This window comes from Danio rerio, chromosome 17 (genome assembly GCF_052040795.2).
Source record: "Danio rerio strain M-AB ecotype USA chromosome 17, GRCz13ab, whole genome shotgun sequence".
Classification (NCBI taxonomy): Eukaryota; Metazoa; Chordata; class Actinopteri; order Cypriniformes; family Danionidae; genus Danio; species Danio rerio.
Window position 1 is genome coordinate 11,379,374 of NC_141037.1, and position 12,386 is coordinate 11,391,759.

General features: G+C 36.3%; 1 protein-coding gene across 6 annotated transcripts in view; it reads right to left on the reverse strand.

The window, feature by feature from the left end:
- Positions 1 to 1,613: 1,613 nt before the first annotated feature.
- ttc6 (tetratricopeptide repeat domain 6) overlaps positions 1,614 to 12,386 on the reverse strand; it is a 63,872-nt gene continuing 53,099 nt past the window's right edge. For 5 of the 6 annotated variants that reach the window (XM_087289769.1, XM_087289767.1, XM_087289770.1 and 2 more), the window contains one exon: positions 9,238 to 9,452. In XM_087289769.1, the coding sequence (XP_087145895.1) occupies positions 9,328 to 9,452 (125 nt within the window). In that variant the 3' untranslated portion in view covers positions 9,238 to 9,327. Of the gene's footprint in view, positions 3,368 to 9,237; positions 9,453 to 12,386 lie in introns of those variants that run through there. The other variant, XM_087289768.1, reaches the window with a different exon arrangement.

Here is a 12,386-nt window from a genome sequence, read left to right on the forward strand (position 1 = left end):
ACTAAAATCTTTGCAGTGGACTACACGCAGTTACACAGACTAGATTGTAATGAATATTGTGAAAACTGAGTTTGTTTAAAATTCATAGATTCTTCATACCTTTCCAGTCCACTGTTGAATAAAACATGATGCTCATCCTATGATAAAGCAAAGAGGTTTCACAAAAGGTCTGCTGAACAAATGAAATGCACAGTATTTTGAGTCTGGAGTCATTCAGTGAACCCTGATATTGTGCATCTTTTGTGATTGTTGCCTTGGTCTTTATATACTTCTCCCAAGTTGCACAATGCCTTAGAATAACAACAAAGCACTCGTGAGTGTGAAGAGGAAGCTTATTTGCGCTTATTTCTGGCACCACCTAGTGATGGATCCAAAGCTAAAGAAAATAATCCGGCTTCAGCTAACACTGTGATGTTTGAGGGACTATACAGGATAAAATATTCTGGTTTCAGACACATATTGCAATAAAGGCATCACTGTGTATAATTGATTACACTTTTTCTATACTCACTTTATAATTCACTATATGGTAAATAAGAGGTTCTGAATCTTGTCAGCTAAAATCTTTAGGTTGAACACCCAACATCACTTTACCCCTAAAGCCTTGCAATACAGATTAAAACTAAATGAGAAAAAAAATAAGAAAAAAATGAATACATAAAGAATGGCAAATTAAATAACCTTATAAAAAAGGCAGGTTCTGTTGTGGGCTGTGTACTACCCAGTATTGAAGAGATAGCACATGATTGAATGATAGACAAATTCATCAGTATGATGAACCACGATTGTCATCCCCTTTTTGATTCAGTCCAAGGGTGTGCAAACTCTTTTAGCTCAAGAATAATTCAGCCCTGGTGTTACAGGGAACGATAGAGGAAGTAATTTTTACTAACAGTGATTAGATGGTATAACCAGTCATACTAGATGAGTTATGCAGAATTGTATTAGCATTATAACTGTATAGATATGCACTAGTGTCTACTCGATGTTTGAAAATAAGTTGTGCAGTATGAATGTAATTATATTAATATTTATGTGCGTAATTTTATTTTACTTATTCTATATTATGGAGAGCTCTGCTGTGACGTCAATTTCCCATTGGGATTAATAAAGTCTAAACAAACAAACAAACAAACATACAAATTGTTTAGTATTAACAAAGAGAAAGGAACATTCTACATTCTGATCAAAATTATAACAACAGAAACGAAAATGATTATGTAATAAAAAATAAATGGAGGGCGACAGGGTGGCTTAGTGGTCAGTTTGCATGTTCTCCCCGTGTTCGTGTGAGTTTCCTCCAGGTGCTATGCGCTGTAGGTGAATTGAATAAACTATATTGAGTGTGTGTGTGAATGAGTGTGTATGGATGTTTTGCAGTACTGGGTTGGAGCTGGAAGGGCATCCTCTGTGTAAAACATATGCTGGATAAGTTGGCGGTTCATTCTGATGTGGTGACCCCTGATGAATAAAGGGACTAAGCCAAAAAAATGAATGAATGAATGAATGAATGAATGAATGAATGAATGAATGAATGAATAAATTAACAAAGCAAGCTGCCATTGCATTAGATGTCATAGTCATTGAGGTTCTTAGAATAATTGAAAATTAGCTGTAGAAATACATTAACATTTATTCATTTATTTAAAGCATACAGCACAATATCACAGACCAGAAATTTGAAGGATGTCACTAAAAGTATAGTTCACTTAAAAATGTTAATTACTCAAACCTTTATGAGTTTCTTTCTTCTGTTGAACACAAAAGAAGATCATCGAAGAACATTAAAAACCTGTAACCATTGATTTCTATAGTTAAAATACAAATACTATAGAAATCAATGGCTACAGGTTGCCAAACATTTTAAAAATACCTCCTTTAGTGTTAAACAGAAGAAAGAAACTCATAAAGGTTTGGAACAAGTAAAGGGATGAAAAAATGATGGCAGAATTTCCATATTTGGGCGAACCATCCTTTGAAGGGCGCCTAATTTATGCCTTTTTCAAAATTTAGGATAAGTGTTTTGTGTGTGTCTGCGCTAAACACAATGCAGCTGTTTTTGTTGACTGTGCCTTTAATGCTAGTTCTCCCTGCTGTCAGAGTGTGCCTCAATCTCAGACTGCGTCAGATAAACAGAACAGTGACAGACATGAAGAAAGCAGATCTTACGTAACATTTGTGAGAAATACTACAGAAAGAACTTTCCCAATGATTATTTGATGTATTTGTTGTGGAGTAAATTCAAGCCTTTCTGCAACGATGAGTCACACACGTCATTACAAAGTTAACACACACAGCGGACATACAGACACACACACAGCACACTCGTTTAACTTTACACTGTCTTTGCATGGCAAATGTGACATGATACACGTTAATATCCACTGCTGTATGGATATCCATTATGTTAATGTACAAAATAAACCTGATTTGACATCCACAAACCGAGATTGAAGCAACTTCTTTTATAATTGTACTGACATGCGGTGGTGGTGGTGATGAATTACACTGACTTTACCAGCTTTAACTAACATTTTTACAAACATTTACACCTTGTAAAACTCATTCCTAATCACATTTGATGATGATTGATGATCACAAAGAGCTGAACAGATCTTTTAATTCCAGTTGCTTTGCACACGTCCTGTCTTGTTGATATGATTATACGCGTTACTACGAAGACATGTTAATACACGGCTTTCAATCAATTAGGTGGGCGGGGAAACAGCACTCCTATGTCAAATTGTGGTGGGCCTCAAAATGCGAGGGATTTGAATCCTATTTTAACATCAGGATATTAAAAAAAAAAAAGACCAATTGTGTTTAAATCACCCCAATGTGACTTTGAAGACACTATACCTACACTATACCTATTTTCATCATAGGTGCCCTTTAAAAGAAAAGAAAACTCTCTCAAAATCATTTTATAAACAATATCAGTATGTAGTTTGTAACATGGCTGAAATGGTCTACTCAAAATACAAGACACCTGCTACAACATGTCAGACAAACTATTCCACACCTGAAATAATTTCAGCCTGGAGCTAAGACACTCCATCTTGAAATGCTCCAATCTTAAAAACAGGATATAAGAATAGCAAGAACGCGAACGTCTTTTGTCAGAATTTGAGTGATACCTCATTTTCTCACAGATGGAGACTTGTGTTGTCCTTGAAATGTAATGAGCCCAGTCAGAGCACAACATGTGAGGAGCAGATGGCCATCTTCACACTCTTCTCTCTGAGACTCTCCCTCTTTCTCTCTCTCTCTCTATCTGAACTGGAGATGAGCCAGATCATTCAGCAGGTGTTTCTTTCTTTATTTCTAGTTAGGACCAGTGTCTCTACTCTGTGGCAGCTCAAGTGACCTAAATGTTTCAAGGGAAATAGGATTGCAGACATCAGGTAGATACAACTGGGAGATTAATCAGCTAGAACTATAGTCAGTGAATTAAATAGTCTGATTAATCATTGTTTCACATTATTCGTCACTTGATAGAAATGCAACATTCCAGTTGGACATAATAAACAGTTAAACTCAACATCTAAACTCTTTCTGATTTTGATTGTAATGTAATAAGGTGCAGTTTGTAAAGCTGCTTTGGACTGATAATTTTTGTGAGAAAGGGTGTACAAAGAAGCTTGAAATTCACTGAATTGAATGTTTGTTCAAAAGCGTTCAGGTTTAAGCGATTAAACTACTGGTATTAAAGGCTTAGTTTAGTTTCTAAACGATATATTAATGGCAATTTTCTCACCCCTTTGTCAAGCAAGATTTTTCTTTCTTCAGTTGAAAAAAACATTATGGATATGGATAAACCCAACATTGTGTTAATTTTCATCATTTTTCTTCGGGTTAGTCTCTATTTCAGCATATGCTTTAAGCAATGGATGCCCTTCTTGCAGCAACCCAGTATTTGGAATCACCCATACACTTATGCACTTATACAATACAGACAATTCAGCTTACCCAATTCACCTACAGCACATGTTTTTGCTGTGCTGTGGACTGTGGGAGAAACCCGGTCACCCAGAGGAAACCCACGGTAACACGGGGAGAACATGCAAACTCCATACAGGAATGCCAACTGGCCCAGCATGGACTCAAATCAGCAACCTTCTTGCTGTGAGGCAATCGTGCTACCCACTGTGCCAACGAGACGCCAATCAATAAAAATATTTTATAAAATTATAAAACCTCACATGACATGTTATATTGTAACTAACATAAGCAATACTTTTTTCTCCCTTTATAAAATATAATAATATAATACTGAATGACACTATCAAATGCACAAAATTTTGATGAACATGAAAAAATATATAGATATTATCCACTGAGCCACCGTGCCACCCTGCGTAAATATTTTTAACTAAATTTAAACCATTTTGACCCAAATGGTGGGTTCTGTCCATATTTGACCCAATGTTAGGTTAAAAGAACCCAGCATATTTTATGATGCTCTGTGGTTTGAACTTCCAATATTGCAGTTAAAATAAACTGTAAAAAAATAAATAAATGAACACCGGGAATTCTCTTTTCACAAGAAATTTAAGTTGAATTAACTTTATTTTCATATTTACAGTATGTATATAGCTCATAATTTTAAGCCACTTTCTAAAAATAAAAGAGAAGTAAACTGCTTTAAAAGCAGCTTAAATGGTCTCGAAATGATCCCAGCTGATGGGACACTGCACTGGTGGTGCAGTAGGTAGCACTTTCACCTCAAAGCAAGAAGGTCGCTGGTTTGAGCCTCGCCTGGCTCAGTTGGCATTTCTGTGTGGAGTTTGCATTTTCTACCCATTTTTATGTGGGTTTCCTCCAGGTGCTCCGGTTTCCCCCACAGTCCAAAGACATGCGGTACAAGTGAATTGGGTAAGCTAAAATTGACCGTAGTGTATGAATGAGTGTGTGTGTGTGTGTGTGTGTGTGTGTGTGTGTGTGTGTGTGTGTGTGTGTGTGTGTGTGTGTGTGTGTGTAAATGAGAGTGTGTGGATGTTGCTGCTGGAAGGACATCAGCTGCCTAAAAACATATGCTGGATTAGTTGGCAGTTCATTCCGCTGTGGCGACCCAAGATTAATAAAGGGACTAAGCCGAAAAGAAAATGAATGAATGAATAATTGAATGAATGAATGATCCCAGCTGAAGAAGAGGAATCATAAATATAGTGAAACGATAATTAATTAATTCATACACTTTCTTTTCGGCTTAGTCCCTTTAATCATCAGGGGTCACCACAGTGGAATGAACCAACTTATCCTGCAAATGTTTTACAAAGCGGATGCCCTTACAGCTGCAACCAAGTTCTGGGAAACACCCATACACTCTTACATTCACTCACACGCGCTCACATGCACACACACGCACGCGCGCACACACACGCACGCGCGCACACGCACACACACACACACACACACACACACACACACACACACACACACACACACACACACACACACACTACAGACAATTTAGCTTACCATATTCACCTATATAGCATGTCTTTGTACTGTGGGGGAACACCTGGAGGAAATCCATGCCAACATGGGGAGAACATGCAAACTCCACACAGAAATGCCAACTGGCTCAGCCGAGACATGAAACAGTCACTTTCTTGAATTGATTGTGACAGTATTAACCACATGTTGCCCGAAAGATCAATCATTTTCCTAAATAAAAAACAGAGAAATATATTGCATTCTGAATCTAGTGCAATAACAGTTGTTGTGGTTAAAATTTATACACTGAAAAAAATATTTCTGCAAAATTGTTGCAAACAATTTATATATGTTGAATTTAAACAAACAAATTAAACTTAATGTTTAACTTAATTTGTTTGTTTAAATTAAGCTCAAATAAATAGTTTACACCACTTAAAAAAGGGTAATCCAATGAATCATCTATTAATTTTTTTTTCTAAGATCCATCAGAAATTTATAAGACATTTGTTCCTAAACTGGATCATTTATAGCAATTTGAAGCTGCACTGAATCTGTGGTTTGGATGTTCTAACCACTGTGCATCTTAGAAATCAACTATATGCTGAAAAATCTGGAGTACTTTACCTTAAGATATATAATTTCTTTACATCCGATGAAACAAAAACTTGAACAACTTGGATGACAAGGAAGAGAGTAAATTATTAGGACATTCTGTATATTTAAAATCTTTGAATTCAGTCAAAATTACAAACTAAAATTACAAAATGTGAGGGGAAAATGCCTTTGATGACGATTATTCAAAATAATGTAAACATCATGTATTCTGATTAAGTGAGAGCATATAAAAATACAGACATTTCATTGGATCATAGATGTTTCAGCAGTGAGCAGGAACTGCACGTCCGTGAAGGTCGAGTCATTCTGAGCTGCATGAACCTGCTGGCCATCTGCTATTAAGCTGAATGAGAACCTGCAGGTACTTTAACACTCCTTGGTTGACAGACAACAAAAAGAGAGCAGCTTATGCAGTATAAAACCTGAGCTTGCATAAGCCTTTAATGTTATTAATATTCTTTCTGTTTTGTGTAACTCCTGCTATGTCCTTTATGCATCAAATCTGGATATTAGAATAATTTGTTTTGGATTGGCATTGACAATAATGGAAGCTCTGCCAGGAATAAACGATACTTTAAAACATATTAACATAGAAAACAGTTCAATTTAAAAGTCTTATTGAATTTTTTCAGTATTATTGGTTTATTGTTGGCGGTTCATTCCGATGTGGTGACCCCCGATTAATAAAGGGACTAAGCCGAAAAGAAAATGAATGAATAAATAGTTTATTATGCTTTTGATCAATTCAATACTTTCCAAACCACAGATTTTAATTTTGAGGAACAAGCCTCTGCATTTAATTAGCACTTCTATTAGAAGCAGAAAAAAAACCTGTAAAACTTATGTATGAAACATCTTCAATATTAACTGACAGTTTTAATGTAAATTAAGACAAGTTCAATAAAACTATGATGTTGTGTCGACTTAAATTCATATGCAACAAAATTTTGAATTAAACAAGTTTATTTCTGAAAGAATCTCTTATGATCACCAAGGATTTATTAGCATTTTTAAAATTAAAAGCACAAAAAAAATGTACCAAGTTTACCAAATTTACCAAAAGTTACCATATAAGAACTACAGTTCTGTTATTCATCCATTTTCTTTTCGGCTTAGTCTCGATTTTAATACATTCAACTCTGCAGGACGATATGCATCGTTTTTTTCCGCACATTCCAGCTGACCGCTTATCTCCGTAAAGGGCGGCTTTCCATCTGAAAATCTGAAAACATGATAAAAATCAGGGGGCTTTACTTTTTCTGGATTTTTTTTTTTTTGAAACACTGTTGGTTGGGTTCAGGGAAGTGGCTGTGTGGGTCAATCTGTGCTTTTGAAATCACTACCCAGCAAACAATTTTGTGTTTAACAGATGTTTAATAGACATCTGAATGTAGACAGCTTGGCTAAAACAAGGCCAGAATTGCATTGTCAGTGAAAATCTAACTGACATCTCAGAATAGCCCTAAACTAGACTAGTGGTTAGATAGACAAATTAGACAGACTTTATATGTGTAGCAGGCCCATGCAGACACCTTTAAAGGGGCATGTACAGGATGCACTTTCTTGTGTTCATTCATAGGTGTGGGTCGCTAGAGCACTTCAGATCACTTTGGAAGGGCACTTTCTATACAAGACTAAAAAGAGCATGTGCACTGCACAGGTTGAGCCCTATGTGTGCACGTGTCTGATATGTAGTCATTCTTTCATTTTCTTTTCAGCTTAGTCTCTTTATTAATCTGGAGTCACCACAGCGGTAATGAACCGCCAACCTATCCAGCATATGTTTTACGCAGCGAATGGCCTTCTAGTTGCAACCCATCACTAGGAAACACTCATACACTCCCATTCACACACATAAACCATGGACAACTTTAGCTTACCCAGAAGGGACGTGATGCTGGGGAAAAAAAATGGAGGGGGAAAAAATGGAGAAAAAAAAAATCAGTGAATGCATGTATAAGTGCTGATAAGCGCTGACTGACAGACATGTGCATTCTTAAAGTGACACCTCTGTTATCAAACAAAACAAAACCAGATTCATTCCCTGCTCTGATAACAGAGGTTCTCTCGATAACAGAGGTGTCACTTTAAATGGAGTGTACAGAAGCTGATCTGGGATCAGTTTATCATACGGAGCGCATCTGTCAGTCAGAGCTTATACATGCATTTACTGATTCAGGTTGCATATGAAGGGCAATGATCGACACACAGCTTTAATGGAAAGAAAGTGAATGCAAACATTTTATATTAATTTCAGCAAGTTTTCAAGATTCAAAATATATGAATAATATGGGAAAATACTTAATAATAGGATGATAGAATGGTAAAATACAGGAGAAAACTGGCAAAAACAGAAGGGTTTTTGGTTTAGGGAAGTAGGGGCTTAGTTAAATCAGTGATTTTAAAAACATTATTGGTTAGGTTTAGGGAAGGAGGAGGGAGGGTCAGTCGATCAGTCAGTCAGTCAGTCAGTCGACAGCGGCCTCTTGTGGATTTACACAAGAACAGCAGGCGCGAATGGCACTCACAAGAAAAATTTGAGATCTGAAAAAGCGTACACAGCGGCCTCCGGTGTATTCACGAAAACAAAAACTGCAAAAAACGTAGCTCCTGGGACGCATTTGGCGCCCTCCAGAAATGTAAATAGGGGTACGTTATCAGAATGAGCCTGGGTTGGTAAAAAATGTTGTGTTTTGCGGAAAGGATTTGCGTTGGGACAACATGAAGGATTTAAGTTAGCTTGTTAGTTTTCACCAATTTAAGTTGATTGAACATAAAACAGTTAAGCTGTCCCAAAAAACTTAAGAATTGTGTTGTCTCAGCTCATTTTAAGTAAGTAGATTGAACAAATGGTAAACAATTTTTTTGAGTGCATGTAAAATAAACCAAAGCCATCTGACATTATTCAGAATACAATTGCTATTCTTTCTTGTGTGCAATTGTTTAATTAAGTAGACTATTATAATAAATGGTGGTTCATTCTGCTTTGGCGACCTCTGAAATAGAGACTAAGCTGATGGAAAATGAATGAATGAATTATAATTAAGGGCTGGGTGATGTGAAAAAAATCTTTAAACCATCTTAATCTGAACATTCACATCATTCCTGACATTCTTCCCCAATATGTTTATGTACCTTAAACAAACTCTCATTTAACAAATTCAAACTGAATGCATCCAATGGCATTAAAACATTGTTCAACAACTGTTGCTGTAGCTCCTTTTAATAATCTAAAAAGCGATAATATCATTTTTAGCAAAAGCAGCACCATTAAGAGTCCTGAAGCTTCAGCGCAGTCCTGTAGTCCTCCATTGCCTCCTCCATCCACCCTAAACAACCCCGAACATCAGCCCTTAGTTTATACAGCAGAGCATCTCCAGGCTCCAGCACCAGAGCTTCAAAAAACAGAGAAAGAGAGAGAGAAATGTGTTAGTGTGAAATGTCACTCTCACCTTCCCCAGCGTTTATCAGTCTGTCTCCTTTATACTGAGAGGTGTACCATTATTTGTGCAGTTTCTTCCCCCAAAACAGCTTTGTTGGCAGTAAACCTCTCGGCTCTATTTGTCGCACACAGAGACTGACATTAATATTAGGCTAGCGCACATCACACAGCGCTTATCCGTGACTGAAACATCACTGAAAGACAGCAAATAGGAGGACATCTACTTTTTAGTTCACACAAGAGGGCCAATTTGAGAGCAATTTGCCATCAGCATTTGCATAAATTACCACTGCTCGCCTGGTACCTTTACAGACGCTGTTTCCACTCGATTCGAGTGAGCTAATGTATAAAAACTCATTTTCAGAGCTTACAGGATAAGCGTTCCATGTGTCTATTTATGGCTAACAAAAGCAAATTGTTTGAAGCCGCGCACTGGAATAGCAAGTGATTACTCCATTCACAGAGAAGACACTCATTAGACACCGAGGGCCATCTGTTTCCTAATATCCCACCTGTTTCAGCCGCAGGCGGATGGAATTAGGAACAGCCTCTATAGGAAACTCTGCTTTTCCATATAAAAAAATGCTTGCACATCCTTGCGTTCGACTTCATAAATATGCAACTTGCCTAGAGGAAATCTATAATTGGTTTACACTGTAACTATAGTAACCACCTGTCTCTTGTTGTACAGCAGTAAAGGGACACGGTTGCAGCGTTTGTTTTCTATATGTGTGTTTTTTTTTTCCTTTTCCCCGGGCAGTCATGTGGTCAAAGCCATCATGCGCTGCTTCTCTTGTGGGTGTGAAAGTGTTTGCTGAAAGCATCCATCTGCCTCTCTCTCACACACACATATACTAGAGTGAGCAATGACTACACACATACAGTGTCATGTAGTCAATCTTTGGACTTTCAGCATGAAGTCTGTTCTACACTACAGCTTCTTCAGGTCATGAACTGCCTGGGATGACTAACCAGGCACTGTTTCTTTTGTTTTTAACCCTTGTGTACTGTTCAAACTGACTACTATTTTGTTTTGCTTGTGGCTGTTTTTGTCCCTTTGATTTGTATTATAATCATATTTTTAGTTGCAAAGCCATGACAGGATATGATCAAGCATTGTTGGTTTTCGATGGCTTCACTGTTGATCATCAGTTGACAGCGTTAACCCAGATAGACCTGTGCAAATACATTTCTAGCTTTTATTTAGAGTTCTATGGAGTACAACTGCAGATTATAGTGTGTGTGCATAACTTACTATGTTTGCTGTTCTGAGAGCTGAGCTGCTTATTTTGATTTTCGCAGACACATCAAGATAAGTGTGCAATGGTCAGAAAGAAACTTAGCTTTTTTATATGCTGTAATGGCTTGGCAATCAAAAAGAAAATGTGATTATAAGTCACCAACATACCGAAAGGGTGGTAAATTGAATGTAATTGTTGAATTTTTGAACATTTTAAAATCATTTTCCCAAAATATGTGTCAAAACAATTGAAGCAACATTTCATTTGCTGAAACACAAAGAAAGTTGTGGCTAAATTAAGACTCAGAATCACCCCAGCATGGACGAAAATGAAAAAACAGCACACAAGGGTTAATATCCATTTACAAGTGATTGTAACTGAAGTTTTTACAAACATTGGTAAGGAAATATAAATGTCTATCTACCAAGCTACCTGTCTGTCTACCCATCCATCCATCCATCCATCCATCCATCTATCCATCCATCGTCTGTCTGTCTGTCTGTCTGTCTGTCTGTCTACCTATCCATCCATCCATCCCTCATCCACAGTATGTATGTATGTATGTATGTATGTATGTATGTATGTATGTATGTATGTATGTATGTATCTATGTATGTATGTATGTATGTATGTATGTATGTATCTATCTATCTATCTATCTATCTATCTATCTATCTATCTATCTATCTATCTATCTATCTATCTATCTATCTATCTATCTATCTATCTATCTATCTATCTATCTATCTATCTATCTATCTATCTATTTTTTTCAACACATTTCTAAACATAATAGTTTTAATGACTCATTTCTAATACCTGATTTATTTTATCTTTGCCATGATGACAGTAAATAATATTTGACTAGATGTTTTTCAAGACACTTCTATTAACCTTAAAGTGATAGTTAAAGGCTTAGGTAGGTTAATTAGATTAACTAGGCAGGTTGGAGTATAGGAAAGTTATTGTATAACGATGGTTTGTTCTGTAGATTTTTTCGGGGGAAAAAAATGTATGGGGCTAATAATTTTGTCCCTAAAATGTTTTTTAAAAGATTAAAAACTGCTTTTATTCTATCCAGAAGAAAACCCAAATAAGACTTTCTCCAGAAGAACAAATATTATCAGATATGCTTTGAAAATTTCCTTGCTCTGTTAAACATCATTTGGGAAATATTTAAAAAAGAAAAAACAATTCAAAAGGGGGCTAATAATTCTGACTTCAACTGTATATACTACTGGTGTCCTGACATTTTATCCTACCCCTCAGATTATGCTACCAACAATGTATTTGAATGCTTCTGAGTTTGGGGTTAGGGATTTGGTGGGTTAGGTCGATATTACAGCTTCATATCACAGTAATCTACATTAAAATTTACAGTGGTAGCAAAATCTGATGGGTAGCATATTGCATCATCAAAATAGCACAACCTACTTTTTGAATGGGAGGTAGGACAATCAGAAAAGGTAGAACACATCAACAGAACAAAAGTCAAAAGTTTGATGTCAGCTTTTTTCTTTTTTTTTTAAGAAAATGATTCTGTTCATCAAGGTAGCATGTGTTAAATGTAAAAAAAATGGTTAGATTGTTGAATATTTATTAAATTTTTAAATAACTGCTTTCTTATTGTTTGTAGTTTTAAATGA